Below are 27,264 nucleotides of genomic sequence, written 5' to 3'. Positions count from 1 at the left end.
CGGGCGGGGCGGGGCTCGGCCACGTCGGGCCGCTTCCGGCCGCGAAATCGCTGGCTCGGGCGCGGGGTCCGAGGGGCCGCGGGGCCGGCTCGGCGCGGGCTTGGAGGCGGCGCGTCCCCGCAAAAGGGGCTGGAGGTGGAGCCGGAGCCCGTGAGCAGTTTTCTTGGTCAACGCTTTTCTGCCTACCGCAGCCCACCCTCCGTAAGCCCTACGCTTGTCTCCTGCTGACAAATGCCAACGCGTGAAACGGTCTCTCTTCCAGGCTCCCTTTCTGTTTATCTGAAAACACTGAAGTCCAGTAGTTGATTCTTTTGTGTTTTCGAGGTACTGATACTTTTGGTATCTTGCATTCTTTTCTTCTTCAAATCAGCATTTTCGGTTTTCGTTTATTATAAATTCAGGGCCATCGTATTACGTTGTAAAATACCACTGATCCCAGGCATTCTTCACTTAGGCAGGAAGGGGTCCCAGGTTTCTGTGGTTTTTAGGAAGTGGGCTTCGTGGAGTTAATAATGTTATTATGTACACCGATTTACAACATTTTATCAAGAATTGTTTATGTCTGTTATGGAATGTTTTTTAATCCATGAATTGATAACTATGCTGTTGATTTTTCATCTATTGCACTTCAATGTATTTAATTTTTATGTAGCCAAAGGAGTTTTTTTTCTTTTCTAAATAATTTCTGGGTTTTTAACAGCCTTAAGCATTTGGTTTAACAGGTAAGGTGCTGGTGTCCCATATCAGAGTAGCTGGGTTCAAATCCCTGCCCTGGGAGGCCACAAGTGACAGCTCAAGTAGTTGGGACCCTAACACTCGTGTGGGAGAGGTGGATTGAGTTGTCAGCTCCAGTTCTAGCTTTGTCCTGATACTTGTACTGGGGGCCATTTGAGGAGTCAGGCAGGGAATGGGAGCTCTCTCAATCTCAGGCTCTCCACCTCTCAAATTTAAAAAAAAAAAAAATGTAAAGCCATTTAACCTTATCTGATCATTACACACTATATACATATACTAACACACTGTACTCCCATAAATATGTGCAATAACTGTCAATTTTTTGAAATACTGTATAATATAAATAAGTTTAGAAAAACATTTATTTTATCCTCATAGAAGGTATTTTGGCATGTCACATGGGACAGTGGAGCCTATGTTTTTTCCTCTAGAAAACAGCCAAGTGTTGTAGTACCACCTTTTAAGGTTTTTTATTATTGTTGAAAGGCAGAGTGACAGAAGAGACAGAGTGATCATCCATCCGCGGTTCACTCCTGACAAACCTTCAACACCTGGGGCTGGGCCAGGCTGAAGCCAGGAGCCAGGAACTTTATCCAGGTCTTCCACATGAGGAGCAGGGACCCAGGCACTTGAGCCATAATCCACTGCCTCCCAGGTGTATATTAGCAGGAAACCTGATCAGATGCACAGGTGGGACGCCATCCCAGGCACCCTAACATGAGTGCAGGCAGGTGTCCTAAATGCCTGTATTTGTATACTTGTATCTGATTCCACACTCTGTGTGCCAGTAATATGTAGTTTCAAAAAGTGCATGGAAAATTAATTATTTTTAATTTCAATTATTTTTGAAATCCATGTGTAGTTATTTCCTTATTATATATTCCATGCATTATCTGAAGATCTGTTATATGCATGGATTTCAAAAATTTTCCCACCAAAAATAATTTATCTTTCATTTCCCTTTTCCACAAACTTGTTTTTAAAGGTTTTTTTATTTAGCTGAGTTACAGAAAGATGGAGACAGAGAGAGAGAGAGAGATCTTCCATTCGCTGGTTCACTCCCCCAGATGGCCACAATGTCCATGTTTGGACCAGGACGAAGCCAGGAGCCAAGAGCTGCCTCCGGGTCTCCCATGTAGGTGTAGGGACCCAAGCACTTGGGCCATTTTCTGCTGCTTTTCCAGGCCATTAGCAGGGATCTGGATCAGAAGTGGAGCAGCCAAGAGTTGAGCCAGCGCCCATATGGGATACTGGCATTGCAGGTGGTGGCTTTACCCACTCCACCACAATGCTGGCCCCTCCACAGAATTTTTGAGTACCCTCATTATGTTTACTTATGCCAGTTTTTTTAAAAAGATTTTATTTATTTACTTGAGAGGTAGAGTTACAGACAGTGAGAGGGAGATACAGAGAGAAAGGTCTTCTGTCCACTGGTTCACTCCACAAATGGCCACAATGGCTGGAGCTGCGCCGATCCAAAGCCAGGAGCCAGGAGCTTCTTCAGGGTCTCCCACACATGTGCAGGGGACCAAAGACTTGTGCCATCTTGTACTGCATTCCCAGGCCATAGCAGAGAGCTGGATCGGAAGTAGAGCAACTGAGACTAGAACCAGCGCCCATATGGGATGCCAGTACTGCAGGTGGCGGCTTTACCTGCTATGCCACAGCGCCAGCCCCACTTATGCCAATTTTAATATCAAACTCTTTATTGCAATGATTTTATATAAACTTTTAATACATAGTGGTAAAAATATAAGCTATTTATTGTATCTTACCATTCCAGGTGCTTCATAGACATTACATTTTACGCTCTCAGTATAACTACAATCACTATTTTTACTTTGCTTTTTGGACCAGCTTTATTCAGATATAATTCATGTCACACAATTTGCCCTTTTGAAACCACACAATTCAGTGTACATGTATCAAAACACCACATGGGGGAGGGGGAGGGTATTGTGGCAAAGTGGGATAAGCTACCACTTGAGATGCCCACATCCCATATCAGAGTGCCAGTTCAAGTCCTGGCTCCTCCGCATCTGATCAGCTTCCTGCTAATACACCTATTTTATAATCCCTTTCTCCAAAGACCAGCTATCAATCACTTGCTTCCCCATAACTGTGGTATTGCCTATTCTGGTTATTCTGATTAAATATACCCCTGCCCTTCCTAAGCCATCTTCTCCATCACCACCAGTAAGGCTTATCCACTGGAAGCATAATCCTTGGTATAGAAAGTGCTGCCTGTTGTAAAGTGGGATTGGCAAAGCAAACTATAAATAATAGAGGCTGGCCAGTGCCGCGGCTTAATAGGCTAATCCTCCACCTAGCAGTGCCAGCACACCGGGTTCTAGTCCCGGTCAGGGCACCGGATTCTTTCCCGGTTGCCCCTCTTCCAGGCCAGCTCTCTGCTGTGGCCAGGGAGTGCAGTGGAGGATGGCCCCAGTGCTTGGGCCCTGCACCCCATGGGAGACCAGAAGTACCTGGCTCCTGCCTTCGGATCAGCGCGGTGCACCGGCCGCAGCACGTCGGCTGTGGTGGCCATTGGAGGGTGAACCAACAGCAAAGGAAAATCTTTCTCTCTGTCTCTCTCTCTCTCACTATCCACTCTGCCTGTCAAAAAAAAAAAAAAAAAAAAATAGAGGCCAACCAGCAAATGCTCCAGGATCTAATCTCTCACATGACATAAACACAGCAAGACCTTGATCTCTCACATCAAGGCTAGGGATTACCAGCTAACATGGTTCTCAACAAACATTTAAACCTTGATTTCCTGCTGGCTGACCATGATAGTATTTGTAATTGTAGAGACTTTCTGTGGAAGGTACATGAACAACATGCCAAATGCCCTAAAGATAGGAATACGTTGCTATGATGAAGGGAGCTTTTCACATAGTTATACTCTCCAGTTCTACCTTCACTCAGGCCCTGAACATTTCCAAATATGTCATTGATATCATGGCATCTAACCATTGAACTAGGAGCCTGTCTATGCTCTGTGCTTTAAAATGTTACAATCATTGCTCTAAGAATATACCCATGCTATGCTTTCCTTAAATGCCGTAGACGTATGTTAAATCAGATCTCACGTTTTCCTACAAGTGTATTTTTTTAACAGCTTCACTGAGGTATAACTGACAAACAATGAACTACCTATGTTTCAATTGTAGAATGTGAGGTGGGTTTTGGGCCTAGATGTTAAAACACCGATTAGGCAGCCTACATACCATATTGGAGTGCCTTGGTTCAAGCCCTAGCTCCATTCCTGATTTTAGCTACTTATTGATGACACCCTGGAAAGGAGCAGGTAACAGACAGCTCAAGGACTTGCTACCCACGTGGAGAGACCTAGACTGAGTTATTGACTACTGGCTTCAGCCTTTCACAGCCCCATCTGTTGCAGACATTTGGGTAGTCAACCAATGGATGGAAATTCTCTCCACCTCCCCTCTTCTTCTCCCTCTCAAATAAAATAAATAAATAAAATATACAGTATGATATAGGTTTTGGCATTTGTAGACATCTATGACCTATTAGCACACTCAGGATAATAAACTCATCTGTATTCCCCAGTGTCCTCTTGTGAGGCAAGTGTGTTTTAGAAATTCCTTAAATTGGCCAGTGCTGTGGCTCACTTGGCTTTTCCACCTACAGCACCGGCACCCGGGGTTCTAGTCCTGGTTGGGGCACCGGGTACTATTCCCAGTTGCTCCTCTTCCAGTCCAGCTCTCTGCTATGGCCCGGGATGGCAGTGGAGGATGGCCCAAGTGCTTGGGCCCTGCACCCACATGGGAGACCAGGGGGAAGTACCTGGCTCCTGGCTTCGGTTCGGCGCAGTGCCAGCCATGCAGCCATTTGGGGGGGTGAGCCAACAGAAAGAAGACCTTTCTCTCTGTCTATAACTCTCTCTCTGTCTCTCTCTCACTGTCTAACTCTGCCTGACAAAAAATAAAAAAAGAAATCCCTTAAATTGCACCGGTTCCTAAACAACATGATTTTGTGAATAAAGGTGGCTCCAGTAGCCATAGCAGGATTCAGTGAAATTTTTGTGGACTAAATAAATGCAGCTTCACAACCAGATGATGTTTGAAAGCTGTTCATAATCCTGGAAATAAATCTGAGGAACATATACCTATTTGTAACATTATGTGTAGATGATAATCTCCAGAAAACATATAGCACATCTGATGGCATAGTTTACAAAAGTCCTGGGCAAGAAAACACATTTGCACTAAAGATGGAGAACTTACACATTGGAAAATCCCAGCAGATGTGCCTGTCATCCAAGCCCAGGGATCTGGACATCAGTAGGGACATCAGCGTAATATAGCTCATGCCCAGTGGGGCCAGAAGGGTAGATCCAAGGAGACTCCCCATTTCAGAGGTCTGCAAGAATCCAAATGTGGGCCTGGGATAGTTCAAGATTGGAGAAGGATCTTTTTAGGGAACCATTCATGGAGAAAGTAACTGTAGCGCCGTTTGAAAGAAAGTAACTGCGCAGTAGCGCAGCTTGAAAGAAAAGTAGAAAGGTAACCACTCTAGCTGGTAAGATTTGAAAACGGACAGCCTAACCACAAACTGTCATTGCCATGACTACGGGACTCTGGGAGGTCGGGAATGTGGGCGGGGCTAGCCTCTAGAAACTGTATATAAGGGGACCCTCAGACGCTGTAAACCAGAGGTTGCTCAGCCTCTCTCCCCAGTCCGTAGTGCCTAGTGCCCACGGGGAGAAGCTCCTGGTCCGTAGTGCCTAGTGCCCGCAGGAGTAGGCTTGAGCGATCTCTCCTCCTAGTCGCCTAGAGTATCAATAAAGTGTGTTTAGCTTGACATTCCTCAGTCTCCTTGACTCTTCCTTCACAGTAACCCGGCCAGTTCCCGAAGGGGGACATCCTGACAGATCTATCACTAACCTACAAATGTCTTCTATAATACAGGCTCTCAATTACTCAAATCTTCTCTATAATCTCAACCCGTACGCCAAATACATAATACAAAGAGTGCTGTTAAAATGTAATAGGGGCCGGCGCCATGGCCTCCGCCTTGTGGCGCCGGCACACCGGGTTCGAGTCCCGGTCGGGGCGCCGGATTCTGTCCCGGTTGCCCCTCTTCCAGGCCAGCTCTCTGCTGTGGCCAGGGAGTGCAGTGGAGGATGGCCCAAGTACTTGGGCCCTGCACCCCATGGGAGACCAGGATAAGCACCTGGCTCCTGCCATTGGATCAGCATGGTGTGCCGGCCGCAGCAGCCATTGGAGGGTGAACCAACGGCAAAGGAAGACCTTTCTCTCTGTCTCTCTCTCTCACTGTCCACTCTGCCTGTCAAAAAAAAAAAAAAATGTAATAGGGACAATTTAATTAACTTTAAACTTCTATAAACTGACATCTTTTTTTAAAAAAAGATTTTATTTATTTGAGAGGTAGTTACCGACAGAGATGGAGAGACAGACAGAAAGGTCTTCCATCTGTTAGTTCACTCCCCAGATGGTTGCAACACCCAAAGCTGGGCCAATCTGAAGCCACGGAGCCAAGCGCTTCCTCCGGGTCTCCCATGCATATGCAGGGGCTCATTTATTTGGGCCATAGCAAAGAGCTGGATTGGAAAAGGAACACCCAGGGCTAGAAGGAACACCCAGGGCTAGAAGCAACACCCATATGGGATTTGGGTGCCACAGGCGGAGGCTTAGCCCACCACACCACAGCGCCAGCCCCAAACTGATGTCTTAACATCTACACAATGGCCACTAGCTATATCTACAAAATGGCCACTAGCTATATCCAAGTAAAACTCTGGAGATTCAGGTATCCCCAAACCATATGCTCTAAAAGTTACACTGAAGATGAATCTTCTTTCAAACAGCCAGCCAATCCTAGGCCTGCTTGCCCTGCGCTGCCCCTTTCTTCCTGCAGAAAATGCAATAAAGGTGCTTGTCCATAAGTCTACGCCTTCTCTGTGCTTCATGATGGGCCCAGGTACTTCCCTTGAGTGACCCTTCATGGAGGGTTGTATTCTGCCCAGGGAATTTTAAGTGTAGTAGTACTCTTTATGGTTTCTCTTTTTCTGTATGTAGTCACCCCATTCTTCATCCAAGGTAACATGATCAGTACAAAATTATTCTATTATAGTTTGTAGTAAGTTCTGAAACTGGGAAATACAAGTTACAAGTTTGTTCTGTTCCAAATACTTCTTGTCATTCAAGGCCCCTTGCAATTCAATATGAACATGATTGGGTTTGCCATGTCTGCAAAAAAGATTTTAATTTTATAGAGATTAAGTTGAATCTGTAGATATTTTTGGCTAATAATAACATATTAATAATGCTGGGGCCAGTGCTGTAGTGTGGTAAGCTGTGCTGGCATTCCATATGGGTGCCACTTCCAGTCCTGGCTGCCCCACTTCCAATCCAGCTCTCTGCCTTGGCCTGGGAAAGCAGTGGAAGATGGCCCAAGTGCCTTGGCCCCTACACCCATGTGAGAGACTCAGAGGAAGCTCCTGGCTCCTGGCTTTGGATCAGCTCAACTCTGGCTATTGCAGCCATTTGGGGAGTGAACTGGCAGATGGAAGACCTCTCTCTCTCTGTCTCTGCCTGTATTTGTAACTCTGTGTTCCAAATAAATAATAAAAAATCATAAAAAATGCTAAGTCTTTTTACCCATGAGCTTCCCTCTCCTTCCATCCCATTATTATTTTTTAAGTAAATGTGATTTAGTAAATCTCGATATTCTAGTAAAAGAAACCAAAATGTTTTACAATGACTAAAGATGGTTTGGATGAGAAAATTATTTCTTGACTTAAATAGAAAGCACATGGAACTTTCTAGTTACATAAGGACACTGTGGCTATATCCCTCTCTCAAATTCATCCAAGCATGTTTGACATTTTATTCCCTGACTACAAGTTCAACCCTAGTTTCCAAACTAACCCATCCCTTTATTAAAGGCCTGTTTACAGAAGTTCCTGTTGGGGCTGGCGCCATGGCGCAATAGGTTAATGCTCCACCTGAGGTGCCGGCATCCCATGTAGACACCGGTTCTAGTCCTAGCTGCTCCTCTTCCAATCCAGCTCTCTGCTGTGGCCTGGGAAAACAGTGGAGGATGGCCCAAGTCCTTGGGTCCCTGCACCCACATGGGAGACCAGGAAGAAGCACCTGGCTCCTGGCTTTGGATCAGTGTAGCTTTGGCTGTTGCAGCCATTTGGGGAGTGAACCAATGGATGGAAGACCTTTCTCTCTGTCTCTCCCTCTATCAGTAACTCTACCTCTCAAATAAATAAATAAAATCTTTTAAAAAAAAGTTCCTGTTATCTGGGAAGTTGTGTACAGCTATCAAGGAACAATTACAAGGCATATTAAAAGGCAAAAATCAGTTTGAAGAGGCAGAATCAAATGTGACATGAATGTTCAAACTATCAGGCAGAGAATTTAAAAATATGTTAAGGGTTCAGCATAAAATACAATAGATAGGCAGGTAAGCCAAGTGTTGGAAATTTTTAGAACCAAAAATACAGATGAAAAAACAGTGTACAGGAATGAAGTATGCCTTTGATAGGCTTATTATAAGATTGAAAACAACTGAATCAAGAGTTTCCAATATTCAGTACATATCAATAAACCTCCATTTGAAGAACTATCTTTCTGTTGTGATTACATGTTTGAAAAGGGCTGCAGACTCAGTAATGGCTCTCCCATATTTCTCCAATTCATATGATTTCTATCCAGTGTGGCTTTGCATGATTATTAAGGCTTTTTGACAATCTTAGCATTTTTTCATTTTTCTTACCATATTCATATGCTAGGGCTGCCATAACAAAATACCACAGAATAGGTGGCTTAAGCAACAGAAATTTATTTGCTCACATTTCTGGAGACTAAAGCCGAAGATCAAGGTTCCAGGAGGGTTACTTTCCTCTGCCTTAATGGCAGGATCTAATCCAGTCCTCTTTGTATACAGGCATCCTGTTTCTCTACCATGTCCTTTTTCAATAGAGACACCAGTTAAGAGCTCTACCCTCACAGACTCATTTTACTTAAATAATTCTGACAGAATTTCTCTCTATAATTTCATGTTTTCAAAATGATTTGGGATACATGAAGGCTTTCCTGCACTGAATGCACCCAAAGAGTTTCTCACGAGTGAGTTCTTTCATGTCTTCGAAGTGAACGAGGATGACTGTAAGCTTTTGCACATTGTTGACATTTATAGGGTTTTTCTTCAGTATGAGTTCTTTGGTGAATTCTGAAGGAACTGGAACAAATGAAAGATTTGCCACACTCCTTACATTCATAGGGTTTCTCTCCAGTGTGAGTTCTTTCGTGAATCTGAAATGAACTGGAATGACTGAAGGCTTTCCCACACTGTTTACATTCATAGGGTTTTTCTCCAGTGTGGATTCGCATGTGAATTTTAAGGTGGGTAGAATAGGTAAAAGCCTTCCCACATTCCTTACATGAGTAGGACTTTTGGGCACTGTGTATTCGCATATGATTATTAAGACACGAGGGATACCCAAACACTTTCCCACATATTTTACACTCACATGCCTTCTCTTCAGTGTGAGTTCTCAAATGTCCACTGAGATTTGAAGAAATGGCAAAGGCTTTCCCACATTTGACACATATGAAAGGCTTCTCTCCAGTGTGAGTTCTTATATGTTGAATAAGGCGTGAAGATGTAAGGAAGGCTTTCCCACACTCCTTACATTCATAGGGTTTGTCTCCACTGTGAGATCGTATATGTATACTAAGACCTGAGTGTTGGGTGAAGGCTTTCCCACACTCCTTGCACACATAAGGTTTCTCTCTGGTATGAGTTCTCCCATGTATCTGAAAGGAATTGGAATAATTAAAGGCTTTCCCACATTCTTTACATTCATAGGGTTTCTCACCAGTGTGGATCCGCATATGAATATTAAGGTATGCAGGATATCTATAGCCTTTTCCACATTCCTTACATCTATAAGGCTTTTTTGCATTGAGGGTCTCTATAAGCACAGCAAGGCTTGTGGAATCTATAAAACCTCCTCCATGGTCCTTCCATTCATAGAATTTCTCTCCATTGTGAATTCTCCTTTGTGCCTGAAGGTATGACTGATTAACAAAGGATCTCCTATAGTCACTGTATTCAAAGGACTTCTCTTGTGTGCTAGTTCTCCAGTACGTAGTATTTGGTGTCATGCAGAAGATTTCTCTGCTCTGATTAAAATCAGAAAGCTTTTCATCACTAGAGGCTTTCTTTTGCAGAATATGGAAGTCCCTTCCATACTGATTACAGTCATAAGTGTTCTCTGTACTTTGCATTTTCATGTGAGTCTTAAGAAGTGAGCGTTCATGGAAGATATCTCCAGGTTGCTTCCAATCATACAGTACCCTTCCATTGTGGCTCACTGTCTGTTGATGAAAAGATTAATGATTATTAAAGGATTTTTTTGAAAAATATTAATAGAATCCATCTGAAAATGTTAATGTATTATTTTTGTAATTTTTATTACATTATACAGTTCCTGCTCTGTGGACTTCTTTCAAGTGGTATGATTGAACACTTATTTCAGAATGCTATCCCATCTATTCTAATCTTAAAAATATCTCTAGTTACAAGAAATTATTTCAAAAACTAAATGCCTAGTTACATACTTGGAAATGGGCACTCCAGCAACAAGTCTTGCTGGAGGTTTGGGGCATCCCCAAATTCGTCATATTCAGAGTACCTCTCCAGAGACATCATTCCCTCTTATGTGGATGAGATAACTCTCATATAAGTCTTATTTTTGCTGATTTTTCTATTATAATTTATGATTTTCTTTGATGGTAAAAAATTAAAAATATATTTTCTTATTCTTACTATTTGTATCCCATTGGATATGTTCTGCCTCAAAAAATCCTGCTCAAGTGATGACCAGTTGGCTTCAAGTTGCATTTCCCATCCTGTAGTAAAACAGAAAAACAAATATAAGGGTTTGAAGAAAGAAATAGAAGACTGAAGGAGTTAAAAGCTATAAGGCAGTGACCATATAAATAGGATCAAGTGTCTGCTAATAATAGTAGATAGAATTAAAAAGGAGAGAATGTTCCAACATGAGAAGCAGACTCAGAGAATGGCAATCACTTTAAGTAACTTTCTGACCTCAGAATCAGCCCTTAAGGCTTCATGAGATCATGAAACGCTCTCACGCCCCTGAGAGCATTTCAGGCATGGAAAGCCAAGATACTGGGGCAAGAAATGTTCTACATGAAGGATCTTTGTGAATGAGATCCCAATGGAAAGAAGTGGACATCAAAGAAGGATGTACTTTTCTCTAAAGGGAGGAGAGAACTTCCACTTTGGTTACGGCCTTGTCCAAATACTGACGGAATTTGTGGACTCAAAAGGCTTCCACAGCCTAGGCAGCTTATGTCAAGAGCCTCAGGTGATCACTGACGTCATATATGAGTGTTAATTATTATATTAACAACAGGAGTCACTGTGCACTAACTCCCCATGCAGGACCTCTGTCCTCAATGAGTTGTATTATGAGAGTTAACTGTAAAACTAGTTCTCAAATTGTGTGTGTGTGTGCATGCACAAATTGTTGAAATCTTTACTTAGTATAGAGGTGGTCTTCTGTTTATAAAGCTAATTGAAAATGAATCTTAATGGAGAATGGGACTGGAAAGAGGAGAGGGAGGAGGAGGAGAGGTGGGAGCATGGCTGGGAGGGCAGGTATTGTGGGAAGAATAACTATATTCCTGAAGTTGTATTTATGAAATTTGTATTCCTTAAAAAATAAATTTAAAAAACTATAAGGCACAATTGTATATGTTTTCAAATTAAACACAGTAAGGCAAAGATGTATGGCCATGTCAAAAATTTGGTAAAGGTAAGGACACTGGATCAAAATTTCAGTTCATGACAAACTGATTCTATGAAAATTACAGCAGATGACAAACAGAAAAAGAATATTATGAAAAGAAGAAGTATCCACAAAGAGAGTACAACTGAAAACAATAAACTTAGAGACAAGTTCAAATATAAGTAACATAAAAGTATTGGAAGTTGAAGATTTCCTAACCTTTGAGAAAAATGCCCTCAATCTTCTGAAAGCAAGTACATCTTCAAAAGATTCCTCATAGTTGCAAATATATCAGCTTCTCATTAGGGTTATTTTTCATGAATACTCACCTTGGAGCATATCTCTTTGCACTGTCTTCAACTCTTCTTGTTCCAACCAAGAGATCAAATCAGGTTTGATGAGCTGACATCCTATACACAGGGAAGTATACATTACTGGAAAAGCATCAAGCAAGAGATGACAAGGCTTCCTGTATTCAGGAACTATATTCTAGTGAAAGGAGTAAAATTATTTCCAAAGGGCTAAAAATGAAAAATCAACTGTGTACCAGGAAAGGTTGGTTGTCTATGTCCCCTAAAACCCAAATTCAGTCTTATATACATACATACAAATCACTAAAACTTTATTTTTATTCATATTGGAAATAAAGTACAAAAAAAGAGAGACTTCGTTCCCTAGGGAAATGACAACACTAGTGATTTTTAAACATTATTGTGCATCAGAGTCATCTAGAAGACTTGTTGACTCACAGAAGACTGGGCTTCAACTCCAGGTTTCTGATTTAGTACATCAAGATAGAGACAAAATGTACATTTCTGGGGCTGATGCTGTGGTGTAGCAGGTAAAGCCACCACATGCAGTGCCGGCATCCCATATGAGCACTGCTTTGAGTTCTGGCTGCTCTACTTCTGATCCAGCTCTCTGCTATGGCCTGGGAAAGCAGTAGGAGATGGACCAAGTCCTTGGGCCCTTGCACCCACATGGAAGATCTGGAAGAAGCTCCAGGCTCCTGGCTTCGGATTGGCCCAACTCCAGCTGTTGCAGCCAATTGGATAGTGAACCAGTGGATGGAAGACCCCCCCCCCTTTCCTCTTATCTGTCTCTCTGTAACTCTACCTTTCAAATAAAATAAATCTTTTTTAAAAATGTGCATTTCTAAGAGACTGGCAGTGTTATTGATCTTGGATATTTTGAAAGCCAATACAGTAAACTAACACCTATTTAGGTCAGAGACTATGTCTTCTGCTATTTTCTGCTCTATTCAGAGTTGACACCACTGATCTTGCAGTACAGTTGAGTTCATAACATAGATTAACTGTACAACAGGTTACAAGGAAAGAGGGCAGTCTTACCTACTGTGGCCAGGTTCTTGTAGTTCTCTAGCATCACATCACTGTACAGGTTTCTCTGAGTCGGGTCCAGTAAAGTCCATTCTTCCTGAGTGAAGTCTACAGCCACATCATCAAAGCTCATGGACTCCTAAACCATCACACACATGCTAGTGTGAGCCATAGTGATGCCAGCTCCACCAGTGTTCAGGGGAGAATGAAGACAGAGAATGCTAACACAGGGCTTCAAGGTCTCCAATTCTTTACACCAGGATTCAACTGCTCTAGCAACTCCTCTGTTTAAACTCATTCATTATCTTGTTGAGCCATATGGCACTTTCTGGATAAGAATTTACCTTAGTGTGACCAGATTAATATTTATTTCCCAGGCTGGCGCCATGGCTCAATAGGCTAATCCTCTGCCTTGTGGCGCTGGCACACCGGGTTCTAGTCCCGGTCAGGGCGCCGGATTCTGTCCCGGTTGCCCCTCTTCCAGGCCAGCTCTCTGCTATGGCCCAGGAGTGCAGTGGAGGATGGCCCAAGTCCTTGGGCCCTGCACCCGCATGGGAGACCAGGAAAAGCACCTGGCTCCTGCCTTCGGATCAGCGCGATGCGCCGGCCGCAGCGCGCCGGCCGCAGCGGCCATTGGAAGGTGAACCAACGACAAAAGGAAGACCTTTCTCTCTGTCTCTCTCTCTCACACTGTCCACTCTGCCTGTCAAAAAATAAAAAAATATATATATTTATTTACCTTTGAGTTTACTGTTCAGCATGTCTCAGATACTTGACCAATGCTGCTAAAAAAATAAATTCTTTGGGGAGAAAAATGTCACCTGCCACACCATGTGTCAGAGCAAGCAGCAAAATAAGAAACATGCAGTTGGCGTCACGAGGATCAAAATTAATTACTAAGTACTAAAACACTGGGATGACTTTTCAAGTTAACAGTTCACCTATAGTTGAGGCTTAATTCTCTGAGGAAATTCAACTAGGGATTCAGTCCTTGAGTGAGGTTTTATTTGCTTTAAGGAGGTCAGGAAATAAATTTGTCTAGAAGGAAATATGTCTACCTAGTGGATTTAAATATGTCCTTTAGGATAAGAATATACTTTCTTCTGGGGCTGGCACAGTGTACAGCAGGTTAAAGCCCCAGCCTGCAGTGCCAGCATCCCATATGGGCACCTGGTTTGTGTCCTGGCTGCTCCACTTCTGATCCAGTTCCCGCTATGGCCTGGGAAAGCAGTGGAAGATGGCCCAAGTCCTTGGGCCCCTACACCCGCGTGGGAGACCTGGAAGAAGCTCTTGGCTTCAGATCAGCTCAGCTCTGGCCATTGTGGTCATCTGGAGAGTGAACCATTGGATGGAAGACTTACTTACTTTCTCTCTCTCTCTCTCTCTTCTCTCTCTCTAACTCTGTATTTCAAATAATAAAAAAAAGAATATACTTTCTTCATACCTGATAGAAATCTGTCAGGGAGCCAGCCCCCATCCTTTCTGCCACTGTCTTTTCTTCCTCAAGAGAGACTGTGTCCCTGGAAAGGAGACCTCATGGAGAAGAAAGAGCATAAGAACCTACAACTGATAATTCCCATAGTCACATTTGTAGATGTCATTCCTCCCTAGTGTGAAATCACCGGTGATGCAGAATCATGAAGACATATACACATGCACACGGATGCCATACAATGCCAGCACAGTCCTATTTCACACAGAGCTAGAGAAAGGCATGGTGAGCTGTGCTGCCCAACAGAAAAAGTGCAGTCGTTTAATTTTAAGGATCAGGAAACTTGTACCCAGAGAAATGTGATGTTATCATGGCGATAAAACACGTAAAGGACACCATGCAGTATTTTTCTCAAAGCACACGTAGCAATGGGTTGAATTACAAAAGAGCTCGGTCTGGTTCACTTCAACCCCTCCTAAATGAACAGCAGTGTGATTATCCATGCCCAAACCACTTGATCCTATATTGGTTACAGGGAACCTAGAGTAGCATCTAACAAAAACGGCATCAGCAGGACTTACCACAGGATGCACCAATAGCTGTCATTCTGTAAAGTGAAAATGTGCTTAAACACTCCTTTCACTGATGCCAACACCATTTCAGGGCAGCTTGTGAATCTGGGTGGACAGTGGCAATCTCCATTCCTCTTTATACAGGGTTATTGGGATTCCTGTTAACATCAAATCATTCATCAACACGTGTTGCTTAATTATGAGTCATCAAACACTGGTATGCTCTCTGTAGACAACAAATGTGAAAGCCACTAAAAACCATATATTCTATAACAGGAACATCGGTCACACGGAAGGCCATTTACTGGGGATGCTGTGTCAGAAATTGCACTTGTGGCCAGCGCCGTGGCTCACTAGGCTAATCCTCCGCCTTGCGGTGCCGGCACACCGGGTTCTAGTCGCAGTCAGGGAGCCGGATTCTGTCCCGGTTGCCCCTCTTCCAGGCCAGCTCTCTGCTGTGGCCAGGGAGTGCAGTGGAGGACGGCCCAAGTGCTTGGGCCCTGCACCCCATGGGAGACCAGGAGAAGCACCTGGCTCCTGCCATCGGATCAGCACGGTGCGCCAGCCGCGGCGGCCATTGGAGGGTGAACCAACGGCAAAGGAAGACCTTTCTCTCTGTCTCTCACTGTCCACTCTGTCTGTCAAAAAAAAAATTGCACTTGGAGCTTTATAATGTACAAGGTCAATTATCACAACCAGCGTTCATACTAGATATCTCGATTTAATACTGAAAAGACCTAAAGTCAGACATTATTAGTAATAGATTAAAATCCTCTGATTCAGAAGTGGTGAACTAAGACAAAAGGCAGATAAGGTTTTTGAAAAAAAAATGTTGGAAAATTTTAAACAGTGGACAGTCTGAACCAGGTCTTGGTTAGAAACACTGAAATCGATCAGATCTGCACTCTCGCTTCATAGTGGCAGAGGGGTAAAGACAAACCAAATTGTGTTCAATACTGATCTACTTTAGGAGTCTTCTCAGAGAACCAGTTTCTTGTAATTTTTATCAGTTCTGTTCTTTTTATCAAAGTTTGCTTTTTAGCTGTTTTCATTTTGTTCCTATGCTTATATCAGGATTTCCTGTTATTTTTTACCCTGTTATATTATAAAAAAATAACTTTTTGATTAAAAAAAGACAATCCAGGGTGGGCATTTCACCTAGCATTTAAGACACTGGTGGAGGGACCAGCACTTCGGTGTAGCAGGTGAAGCCACCACCTGCAATGCTGGCATCCCATATGGGTTCCAATTCGAATCCTGGCTGCTCCATTTCCAATCTATCTCTCTGCTCATGCACCTGGGAAAGCAGAAGAGGATGACCGAAGTGCTTGGGCCCCTGCACCCAAATGGGAGACCCAGAGGAAGCTCTAGGCTCCTAGTTTCAGACCAGCCAGGCTCTGGCGATTGAGGCCATTTGGGGAGTGAACCAGTGGATGGAAGATCGAGCTCTCCCTCTCTCTGTAGCTCTGCTTTTCAAATAAATCAATCTTAAAAAAAAAAAAAGACACCAGTTGAGATACTCATGCCCCATACTGGAATGCCTAGGTTCAACTCAATGCCCAGCTCTGGATCCTGATTCCAGCTTCTTTTTTTCTTTTTTTCTTTTAATTTTTGACAGGCAGAGTGGACAGTGAGAGAGAGAGAGAGAGGGGGAGGGAGGGAGAGAGAGAGAGAGAGGTCTTCCTTTTGCTGTTGGTTCACTCTCCAATGGCTGCCACGGCCGGCGTGCTGTGGCCCGCACACCACGCTGATCCGAAGCCAGGAGCCAGGTGCTTCCCCTGGTCTCCCATGCAGGTGCAGGGCTCAAGCACTTGGGCCATCCTCCACTGCACTCCCTGGCCACAGCAGAGAGCTGGCCTGGAAGAGGGGCAACCGGAACAGAATCCGGTGCCCCAACCGGGACTAGAACCTGGGGTGCCGGCGCCGCAGGCGGAGGATTAACCTAGTGAGCCGCGCCGCCGGCCTGATTCTAGCTTCTTGTCAGTGCAGACCCTGGCAGGCAAAAGTAGCTGATCCCTGTTACCCATGCAGGAGACTTTAGAGTTCCTGACTCCAAGCTTTGGCCTGGCCCAGGTCTGAACCAGTGGGTGAGGGCTCTGTTAGCCTCTCAAATATATTTTAAAAAATAAGTGACAATTGTTAATCAATCAAAAAATAGTTAATAAATAGTTAATAAAACTGGCCCAATTGCTAGTTACAAAAAAGTATTTGAATGATGACAGTCACAGTTCATTATCAATGAGCCAAATTTACTCTCATAAAAACCCTATATAGGGGCCGGCGCCGCGGCTCACTAGGCTAATCCTCCGCCTTGCGGCACCGGCACACCTAGTCCTAGTCCCGGACCTAGTCCCGGTCGGGGCGCCGGATTCTGTCCGGGTTGCCCCTCTTCCAGGCCAGCCCTCTGCTGTGGCCAGGGAGTGCAGTGGAGGATGGCCCAGGTGCTTGGGCCCTGCACCCCATGGGAGACCAGGAAAAGCACCTGGCTCCTGGCTCCTGCCATCGGATCAGCGCGGTGCGCCGGCCGCCATTGGAGGGTGAACCAACGGCAAAGGAAGACCTTTCTCTCTGTCTCTCTCTCTCACTGTCCACTCTGCCTGTAAAAAAAAAAAAAAAAAAAAAAAAAAAAAAAAAAAAAAAAAACACCTACATAGGCCACATTTCACAAATTATACTATAACTCTGAAAACATGTGTCTGGATTCCTAGTATACAGGGCCTAGTAGCAGGGTCTTGAATCGGGGATAGACTCACAAATGTGTTCAGTTTGGTGGTATCTGCATAAACTGTGAGTTTTTAAAAGTTAGATATAATCAATGTACATTCAAGTGCAAACATCCGAAGTTCACTGGAGGTTTTTTAAGAAACTATTTATTTGAAAGGCAGAGTGACAGAGAGAGAAGAATAGACAGAGAAAGAGAGGAGAGAGAACTTCCATCTGTTGATTCACTTCCCAAATGCCTGCCAACAGCCAGGGCTGGGCCAGGTTGAAACAAGAAGCCAGGAATTCCATCTGGGACACCTATGTGAGTGGCAGGGGGTGAAGTACTTAGGCCATCATCTGCTGGGGCATTAGCAAGCTGGATCACAAATAAAGTAGCAAGGATTCCAAGCAGCACTATGATATGGGACGCAAGCATTCCAAGTAACAGGCTAACCTACCTGTGCCAGAAGAGTTTTGCCAATTGGATATATTCTTGTAATAACCAGTCTAAATGAGGTAAAGAACTTAATCATCTCCCCAGAAGTTCCTCTATCCCTTTATAGTCCATTCCTTTACCATCAACCTCAAACACCTGTTGATTCCTTTTGGCTATCAGATACAATATTCTGCATAAAAACATTAGACATATTGCCCATCATTTTCAAATGTATACACTCATTTTTTTCTCTACTGATAAAAGAAGCTATATGGAAGAAATATGTTAAGACTTCTCACTGAATCATATACTTGTCTGTGAAACATCACTTTGTACATCTATAAAGAATATTATCGGGGAGTGCATTTGGCTCAGGATGCCTGCATCCCATATTGGAATGCCTGGGTTCAATGTTCACCTCCAGCTCCTGATTCTGGTTTCCTGCTAATGCAGACACTGGGAGGCAGCAGTGGATGGCTCACGGAGTTGGGTTCCTGTCAACCATGGGAAGAACTGGCAAGGGTCCCAGTTCCCAGCTCTTGGATTTGGTCTCGGCCCAATCACGGCCATTGTGGGCATTTAGGGAGTAACCAATGGATGACAGAACCCTCTCTCTGCCTCTTAAAACAACATTTAAAATTAAAACTAGAGGCCAGTGCTGTGGTGTAGTGAGTTAAGTTGCTGGCATTCCATATGGGCACTAGTTCTAGTCCCAGCTGTTCCACTTCCAATCCAGCTCCCTGTTAATGCGCCTGGAAAAACAGTAGAAGATAGCCCAAGTTCTTGGGCCCACGTGCCCACATGGGAGAGCTGAAAGAAGCTCCTAGCTCCTGGCTTTGCATCTGCCCAGTTTCTGCCAAAACAGCCATTGGGGGAGTGAACAAATGGAGGGAGGATTTCTCTCTCTCTCTCTCTCTCTCTCTCTAGCTCTGCCTTTCAAATAAATAAATATTTTAAAAATTAAAATAAAGAATATTTTAGGGTATATATAGTTCAGATTATAGCATTTTTGGATAAACAAAATGCTTTTTTTTAAAGATTTATTTATTTATTTGAAAGGTAGAGGCAGAGAGAAAGGTCTTCTACCCGCTGGTTCACTCTCCAATTGGCTGCAATGGCTGGAGCTGGGCCGATCCAAAGCCAGGAGCTTCTTCTAGGTCTCTCATGTGGGTACATGGGCCCAAGAAATTGGGCCATCTTCCATTGCTATCCCAGGCCATGGCAGAGAGCTAGATCAGAAGTGGAGCAGCCAGGACTCAAACCAGAGCCCATATGGGATGCCAGCACTGCAGGAAATAGCTTTACCCACTATGCCATAGCGCTGGTCCTCAAAATCTTTTATTTATTTTTTTTATTTTTCCTTATTTATTTGAAAGAGTTAGAGAGAGAGAGAGAGACAGAAGTTTTCCATCCACTGGTTCACTCTCCAAATGGCACAATAGCCGAAGCTGAGCTGATCTGAAGCCAAGAGCTTCTTCCAGGTCTCCCACATGGGAGCAGGGGCCCAAGGACTTAGGCCATCCTCCACTTCTTTCCCAGGTGCATTAGCAGGGAGCTGGATCAATAGTGGAGCAGCAAGAACTTAAACCAGCACCAATATGGGATGCCAGTGCTGCGGACTGGGGCTTTAAACCGCTGTGCCACAGTGCTGGCCCCTAAACAAAATCTTTTATCATAATTAACTCTATCTCTAGTAATGCTTTAGAACAACATGGGTAATATGGGGATCTGGCTTTTCTTTGGAGAGTTTCTGAATATCATGGTGCAACAATTTTATCTCCTTTGGATGCCAATGCTCCCCACTATTTGGCACAGAGCCTGTACCTCCATTAAGACACCCAAAGACTGTTGTCTGAAAAACAAGATTCTTCTCAGATTATATAATCAGGTACAACTAGATTACAAGTAAGTAACTGTTCATAACACAATATAAATCTGAGTTTTCATGAAATATATTACTGAAGGAACCAAGGGTTCGAAGAATACAGTCCTCTACTGGGCATTCGTCCACCAGCCATCACTTGTGTGCACATGGTGGACCAGTTTCCATGGTCTCGTGATGCAGACACTTGGTATTCTCACTCCTATGCCTGTACTGGTATCCCCTGTCCCCGTCCCATAGCCAGGGCTTGTAGGCATTCCAGAGTGCTTCTTAGTGCTTACGCAGTGACTGCTGACCAGCTCTGGCCCAGGCAACCCAGTGAACTTCACCATCTCACTCTCCAACAAGGTGTAAAGTCCATTTTGTGGGGAAAGGGACTCCCTACCTGATTACTTTCCTTAGGTACTCTGTCAAATACATGATGAAGTTAGAGTGTTCTCTATTTGTCTGCTGTCTTCTGACTGGAACCACACTTATACAGCAATGAGACAGTGATCTCCAAAGTTTGGAAAAACTAGATTTTGATATTGCTTTGGCCAAGCCTGTAATTTTAAGAACTAAGCTTCTTGTCAATGGAAGACAGTCAGTGGCCTCATTTTTATCAAGGTATTACCTATGGTTACTTGTGATGACGCGCCCATTATAACACACTGGTCTTAGAACTCCACAGAATGATACACTTAAAAGTATTTCTGTAATAATGACTACAAGGCTAGCGGTAAGTGAGTTTCTTTTGAATGTACTTGCATGGAAAATGACTAGCTCAGACCTTCTTACTTGCAAGACAACTTGATGTCTGAGAAAGGTTATGATAGCCCTTAAACATATTTCTTTCTTATCTCCACAGGCTGAAATTGTTAAAAGACAAAGTTAAATTTAACAGACTACGACAAAGTCACAGTCTCACATAGTTTTTCAGGTGAAAACTAGTGTATTAACCAATGTGTTAATGAGGAAGTAATATTCCTTATGGGGTCTGTAAGGCTCAGTCCAACACAACCAAGGAAATCACACTAGGAGAGGCATAGTGACGGATAGATTCTACAGGGAAGAATGGGATGCTACACAGCAGTCCTGCTGGAAAAGCAGCAAGGTGGGCTTTACCTCAAGGACACAAGGAACCAAGAGAAATGACCTACTAGGGTCTTTATTGGGAGTCAGAGTACTCAAGCAAAAGCCAGCAGGGGGGTTCATTAACACATCTGAGTGTCACTTTATCACAGACTTGGTACGGACCAAATGGGAATGTGCGACAGCAATCAGTGCTATTCCACTGATATACATACATAAGTCTCCAGAGTAGGGTGCTTACAGCCAGTTTGTAGAGACATTGAGACAACAGTAAAATATGAACTGTTGAAAATCTACAACACGATCCATTCTGCAATGATTCAACATTTTTAAAAACAGCAATAGGGGGCCGGCGCCGCGGCTCACTAGGCTAATCCTCCACCTAGCGGCGCCGGCACACCGGGTTCTAGTCCCAGTCGGGGCGCCGGATTCTGTCCTGGTTGCCCCTCTTCCAGGCCAGCCCTCTGCTGTGGCCAGGGAGTGCAGTGGAGGATGGCCCAGGTGCTTGGGCCCTGCACCCCATGGGAGACCAGGAAAAGCACCTGGCTCCTGGCTCCTGCCATCGGATCAGCGCGCTGCGCCGGCCGCAGCGCGCCGGCCGCGGCGGCCATTGGAGGGTGAACCAACGGCAAAAGGAAGACCTTTCTCTCTGTCTCTCTCTCTCACTGTCCACTCTGCCTGTCAAAAAAATAAAAAATTTAAAAATTAAAAAAAAAAAAACAGCAATAGGGATTGATAACACTCGTTACCTGGGTTGTGGCAGTTTTAAAGTTAAGTAGGGGGGGTGGGCAGCATTGTGGTATAGTGAGTAAAGCCACCACCTGTGATGCTGGCATCCCCTGTGGGCATGGTTGGAGATCCAGCTGCTCCACTTCCAATCCAGCTCCCTACTAATGGCCTGGGAAAGCAGCATAGGATTGTCCAAGTACTTGGGCCCCTGTACCCATGTGGGAAACCTGGAGGAAGCTCTGAACTCCTGGCATTCACATGGCCCAGCCGCAGCTGTCCACTGAGACCATTTGGGGAGTGAACCAGAGGATGGAAGATACTCTTCCTACCTCTCCCTGTAACTCTTTCAAATAAAGAAATAAATCTTAAAAAAAAAAAAAAAGTAGGACAGACTTTGTCACTGAAGGTAAATTTTCATTAAGGTAACAATTAGAAAAAGTCCTCTCAAGCATACAATGAGGATTTGGAATCCAGTCAATCACAAGGCAACCTACTTTGCCAAGTTATCTCTGAATGGATGATATTATTCATGCTATATCTTAATCTATTCCTCATACTTTGTCCTATTAACTGTATAGAGTTAAGAATGTACAAACAACAGAAGTTGCCATAAAAGGCAAAACACCCTCCTTCCCTGGTGAATGAGGAACCCATCTATTATCTATCCATTTAGATGAAAGATTCATAGGGTCACTACATAAAGGACAGTGTTTCATGCAGCTATTGGATATGATTTCCAAGGGCTACTGCAATGGGTTGGCAGTTATGAATTGATTTTGTCTGAAAAAGCCTGCTGCACCAGTGCTAGTGGCTCCTGTGTTTACGGCAAGTCACATTAACACAGAAATAGTCTCCCATATCAGCAATTTACCTTTTCATAGCGTCAATTACCCACAGTTCATCACTAACTGAAAATACTAAAAGTGATTACAGGACAATAAGATACCTTGAGACACAGATTTACATAACTTTTATTACAGTATAAAAACTTATTTATTGCTGTTAATCTCTGACTATGCCTACTTTATAAACTTATCATAGATATTGCACATATAGTTTGGCATATATTCAGCTTCAGGCATCCACGAGGACGGGGGTGGAGTGGTTCTCAGAAAGTATCCCCTGCATTCAAAGGGGGAGCAACTGTACTGTCCATCTGCCCAGCAACTCCTAGTTGAAAGATGGAGTATGTAGTAAACAAAGAACTACAGGAATCCTCCAGTGTAACTAATACACCTCGCATGTATCACAGCATCTACACACAATAGGGATTTAGGGCAATGAGTACCATGAAAATAAAAAAAATTAGACAATCCTACATTTAATGTGAGGTGAATCCATTTTTCCTCCATTTTATTTTACTAATAAAAACATTTATATACAAATATTCAGAATGTCAACATAACAATTGCAACATCTTTCTTGCAATTACAAAGTGGTGTTCAATTAACAGAACAACAATTATTTTATATAAGCTGCAACAGAGACAACTAATGATGAAAACTCCTGTCCCCATATATAACTGATGTGTGCTGTGCATGAACCCGAACTTGCTTTAAATTTCCACACCAATTTACAACCCTATACTGTAGTCGCTATGGACAGGGCTATCTAAAGCCACATTTGGTAGTATGTTAGCTATACAAAAAAGGACACTGCACAGTTTGAAAACAAATCTTTCACAGCCTTACATTTCAATTTTTTTCTTTAAAACGAGTTGTGTGTGGCAGTAGGGGGGCAGTCAAGCGCTCTATAGACAAGAAAAAAACTGTTTTAGAACCAACTATTCATCATCATCTTCATCTTCCTTGTCTTCTTCCTCTTCCTTCTTTTTCTTGCTCCTTTCAGATTTAGCAACTCCCTCTTTTTTCCTGCATCAGGGTTTTCCTTCAGCTTGGTATGCAGTAATATCTTTTTCATATTTTTCCTTCAGTTTGGCAGTCTTCTCTTCATCAGGCTGCTTGTCATCTGTGGCAGTGTTATTCCACATCTCTCCAAGCTTCACTGTAACATCACCAATGGGTAGGTGGGATATACTCTTTTGAGTTTTGGGGTGATTCTCAGAACAGAACAAGAAAAAGGCTGGAGGTGGCCTCTTTGGTGCCCTGGGGTCCTTGAACTTCTTTTTTGTTTCCTTTTTAGGAGGGGTAGAGGTTTTCATTTCTCTTTCACAATGAGCCTTGCCTGCCTTTTCCATGTCTTCATTTCTCTTCTCTCAGCAGACACTGTCTTCCCACTCTCCAAGCACTTCTTAGAAAACTGGGGGACAGCACTGTGGCGTAGCAGGTAAAGCTGCCTTCTGCAGTGCTGGCATCCCATATGGGTGCTCATTCAAGTCTCGGCTGCTCCATTTCTGATCCAGCTTTTGGCCTGTGGCCTGGAAAAGCAGCAGAAGATAGTCCCAGTCCTTGCATCCCTTGCAGGCCAGGGCTTTAACCCGCTGCGCCACAGCATCGGCCCCTTAACTGGGTTTTTCAAAAATATATTTGAGGGTCCGATGCTGTGGCACAATGGGTTAACACCCTGGCCTGAAGCGCCAGCATCCCATGTGGGCGCCGGTTCTAGTCCTGGCTGCTCCTCTTCCCATCCATCTCTCTGCTATGGTCTGGGAGAACAGTAGAAGATGGCCCAAATCCTTTGGCCCCTGCATCCATGTGGGAGACCCAGAAGAAGCTCCTGGCTCCTGACTTTGGATCAGCGTAGTTCTGGCCATTGCAACCATCTGGGAAGTAAACCAGCGGATGGAAGACCTCTCTCTTTGCCTCTCCTCTCTCTGTGCAACTCTTTCAAATAAATGAATAAATATTTTAAAAATAAAATAAATAAAATAAAAATAAGATGTATTTCAGGGGTTGCGGCTGGCACTGTGGTGCAGCAGGTTAATGCCCTGGCCTGAAGCACCAGCATCCCATATGGGCGCCAGTTCGAGTCCCAGCTGCTCCACTTCTGATCCAGTTCTCTGCTATGGCCTGGGAAAGCAGTAGAAGATGGCCCAAGTCCTTGGGCCTCTGCACCCACATGGGAGACCTGGAGGAAGCTCCTGGCTTTGGATCAGTGCAGCTCCGGCCATTGCTGCCAATTGGGGAGTGAACCAGCAGATGGAAGACACTCTCTCTCTCTCTCTGCCTCTCCTCTCTCTGTGTAACTATGACTTTCAAATAAATAAATAAATAAATCTTTTAAAAAATTTTATTTGAAGGGCTAGCATTGTGGCATAGCAGGTTAAGCTTCTGCCTGCAACACTGGCATCCCATATGGGTGCCAATTCGAGACCCGGCTGCTTTACTTCCGATCCAGCTCCCTGCTAATGTGCCTGGGAAAGCAGCAGAAGATGGCCCAAGTGCTTGGGCCTGAGTAACCACATGGGAAATATGGAAGACGATCCAGGGTCCTGGCTTCAGCCTGTCCCAGCCCTGGCCATTGTGACCATCTGAGGAATGAACCAGGAAGAACCAGGAAGGTCAGTCTCTCTCTGTGTCTCTCTCTATCTATCTATCTATCTTTATCTCTATCTCTCCTCCTCTCTCTGTAACTCTGCTTTTCAAATAAAAAAATCTTTAAAAATAACTTTCCACACAAAAACATTACAATATATCTAGGCATAAATAGAAGGCACAAGCAAAATTACAAAGAAAAAAAATTAAAACTCATAAAACCCACCCACAATACAACCTAAGCCAAAATACTATCCTTCTGAGTATTATTATTCACTGTGAAAGTGGATAGAATATTTTTCTTTTTGAAAACAAGTGCCTTTAGTTAAAACTAAAATCTATTTGTTTTTCTATGTAAGTTTTTTTTTAAGATTTATTTATTTATTTGAAAGGCCGAGTTAAAGAGAGGCAAAGGCAGAGAGAGAAACAGAAGTCTTTCATCCACTGGTTCACTCCCCCAAATGGCCACACGGCTAGAGCTGGGCTGATCTGAAGCAAGGAGCTTCTTTCAGGTCTCCTGCTTGGGGGCAGGAGCCCAAGGACTTGCGCCATCTTCCACTGCTTTCCTAGGCACATTATTAGCAGGGAGCTGGATCAGAAGTGGAGCAGCCGGGACTCAAACGGGAATCTATATGGGATGCTGGCACTGCAGGCAGAAACTGTATCTGCTAAGCCACAGTGCCGGCGCCCCTTTTTCTACATAAGTTTTCAACAAGCAGAAACTGCCAAATGGTGTAATATCTGAAAAATGGAAAATTTTTAATGTGCAACAAAATTAAATGTACATTTGACCTGTAGGTATCCAACCTTAAATGCTTACACTGAAAATGCACCTCTATGGGACCAGCGCTGTGGCACAGTGGGTTAAAGCTGCAGCCTGCAGTGCCAGCTTCCTATATGGTTGTTGGTTTGAGTCCCGGCTGCTCCACTTCCAATCCAGCTCCCTGCTAAAGTGCCTGGGAAAGCAGTGGAAGATGGCCCAAGTCCTTGGACCCTTGCATCCATGTGGAAGACCCAGAAGAAGCTCCAGGCTCCTGGCTTCAAACTGGCTCAGCTCCAGCCGTTGGGGCCATTTAGGGAGTGAACCAGCAGATAGAAGACCTCTCTCTCTGTCTCTACCTCTCTCTCTAACTCTCTTTCAAATAAATAAATCTTTTAAAAAATTAAAAAAAAAAAAAGAAAATGCTCCTCCACAAATACAAATAAACAAACAAGTTTATTCACGGATTCATGGATGCTCAGATAGAGCGGAAAGGTGGCTGGGGAACAAGATGTTCTGAATATCCAATATATCCAATATGCCAAAATATCAGTAAATTACTCTCTTATTCAAAAGGGAAAGTCCTTCTAAAAAACAGAACACTGTGAGCACCATTGCCTGAAGCAAATATCAAACACAGCATCACTAACAAAGGGATGACACAAATCTATGTCTTCCTAATGGAATGCAGTTGCGAATACGTATCACCTCCAGTATACTTTGCAAATCATCTCTCAAAGTCTCTACACTAGATGCTGGAAAAGGAAGCTCACAGGCCTGCTTTTTCATAAAAATGGATTTAGGGGCTGGTGCTGCGGCCCAACAATCCTGTTCATGGTAGATTGCACGATTCTTGTACAAGCCTCCATTCTTTCTACCCGGAGCCCCGGTTTCTAAGCTCAGTGGGGCAGACAGACCTGGGGACCTCGGGGGAAGGAAACAGCTGAGCACTGGGACAGCCACAAACTTCCACAGTCACAGCCAGACAGGCACACCCTAGCCACCCCTGAAACGCGCGCTCGAAACAACACGAGTCAACAGCCCGGGGCCGAATTCTCACACGGAACGTCCGCTCCTGTCACTCTCGGAAGAGAACACTTGCGGCGCTCACCGGGTCACCGCGCAGGCAGGCAGGACGCCAGGGCCGGCGTCAGAGGCCGGGAGAAAAGCGCACAGAGGTTCTCTGGAGGCTTCGGAAGAGGGGAGCAGCGTGGACGCCAGCCTCCCGACCCGGCTCCCCGGACCGCGGGGCGCCGGCGACGGCCCGGGACGCCCGCGTCCCTCAGCAGCCCCCGCCTCGGCCGCCAAGCCACGCCCCCACCAGGCCACGCCCCCACGAACCCCGCCCCCC

At 44.2% G+C, this 27,264-nt stretch overlaps 1 protein-coding gene and 1 long non-coding RNA gene across 5 annotated transcripts in view; one reads left to right on the top strand and one right to left on the bottom strand.

The window, feature by feature from the left end:
- Positions 1-13: 13 nt before the first annotated feature.
- Positions 14-12,713, top strand: LOC127488502 (uncharacterized). Its single transcript, XR_007916238.2, has 2 exons — positions 14-324; positions 12,472-12,713. It is a non-coding gene; the product is annotated as an uncharacterized lncRNA (long non-coding RNA).
- LOC108175883 (zinc finger protein 426-like) overlaps positions 8,555-27,264 on the bottom strand; it is a 62,972-nt gene continuing 44,262 nt past the window's right edge. Inside the window, exons 1-7 of one of the 4 annotated variants that reach the window (XM_070059192.1) lie at positions 27,025-27,235; positions 14,908-15,056; positions 14,339-14,427; positions 12,907-13,033; positions 11,884-11,964; positions 10,567-10,649; positions 8,555-10,115 (exon numbers count right to left, since the gene is read on the bottom strand). In XM_070059192.1, the coding sequence (XP_069915293.1) occupies positions 8,856-10,115; positions 10,567-10,649; positions 11,884-11,964; positions 12,907-13,033; positions 14,339-14,427; positions 14,908-14,932 (1,665 nt within the window). In that variant the 5' untranslated portion in view covers positions 14,933-15,056; positions 27,025-27,235 and the 3' untranslated portion in view covers positions 8,555-8,855. Of the gene's footprint in view, positions 10,116-10,566; positions 10,650-11,883; positions 11,965-12,906; positions 13,034-14,338; positions 14,428-14,907; positions 15,057-26,973; positions 27,236-27,264 lie in introns of those variants that run through there. The other 3 variants (XM_070059194.1, XM_070059193.1, XM_070059195.1) reach the window with 3 other exon arrangements.

This window comes from Oryctolagus cuniculus, chromosome 16, assembly GCF_964237555.1.
Source record: "Oryctolagus cuniculus chromosome 16, mOryCun1.1, whole genome shotgun sequence".
NCBI classification, from domain to species: Eukaryota; Metazoa; Chordata; class Mammalia; order Lagomorpha; family Leporidae; genus Oryctolagus; species Oryctolagus cuniculus.
Note: the sequence above shows the minus strand (reverse complement) of the source record. Positions and strands in the feature narration are given on the sequence as shown.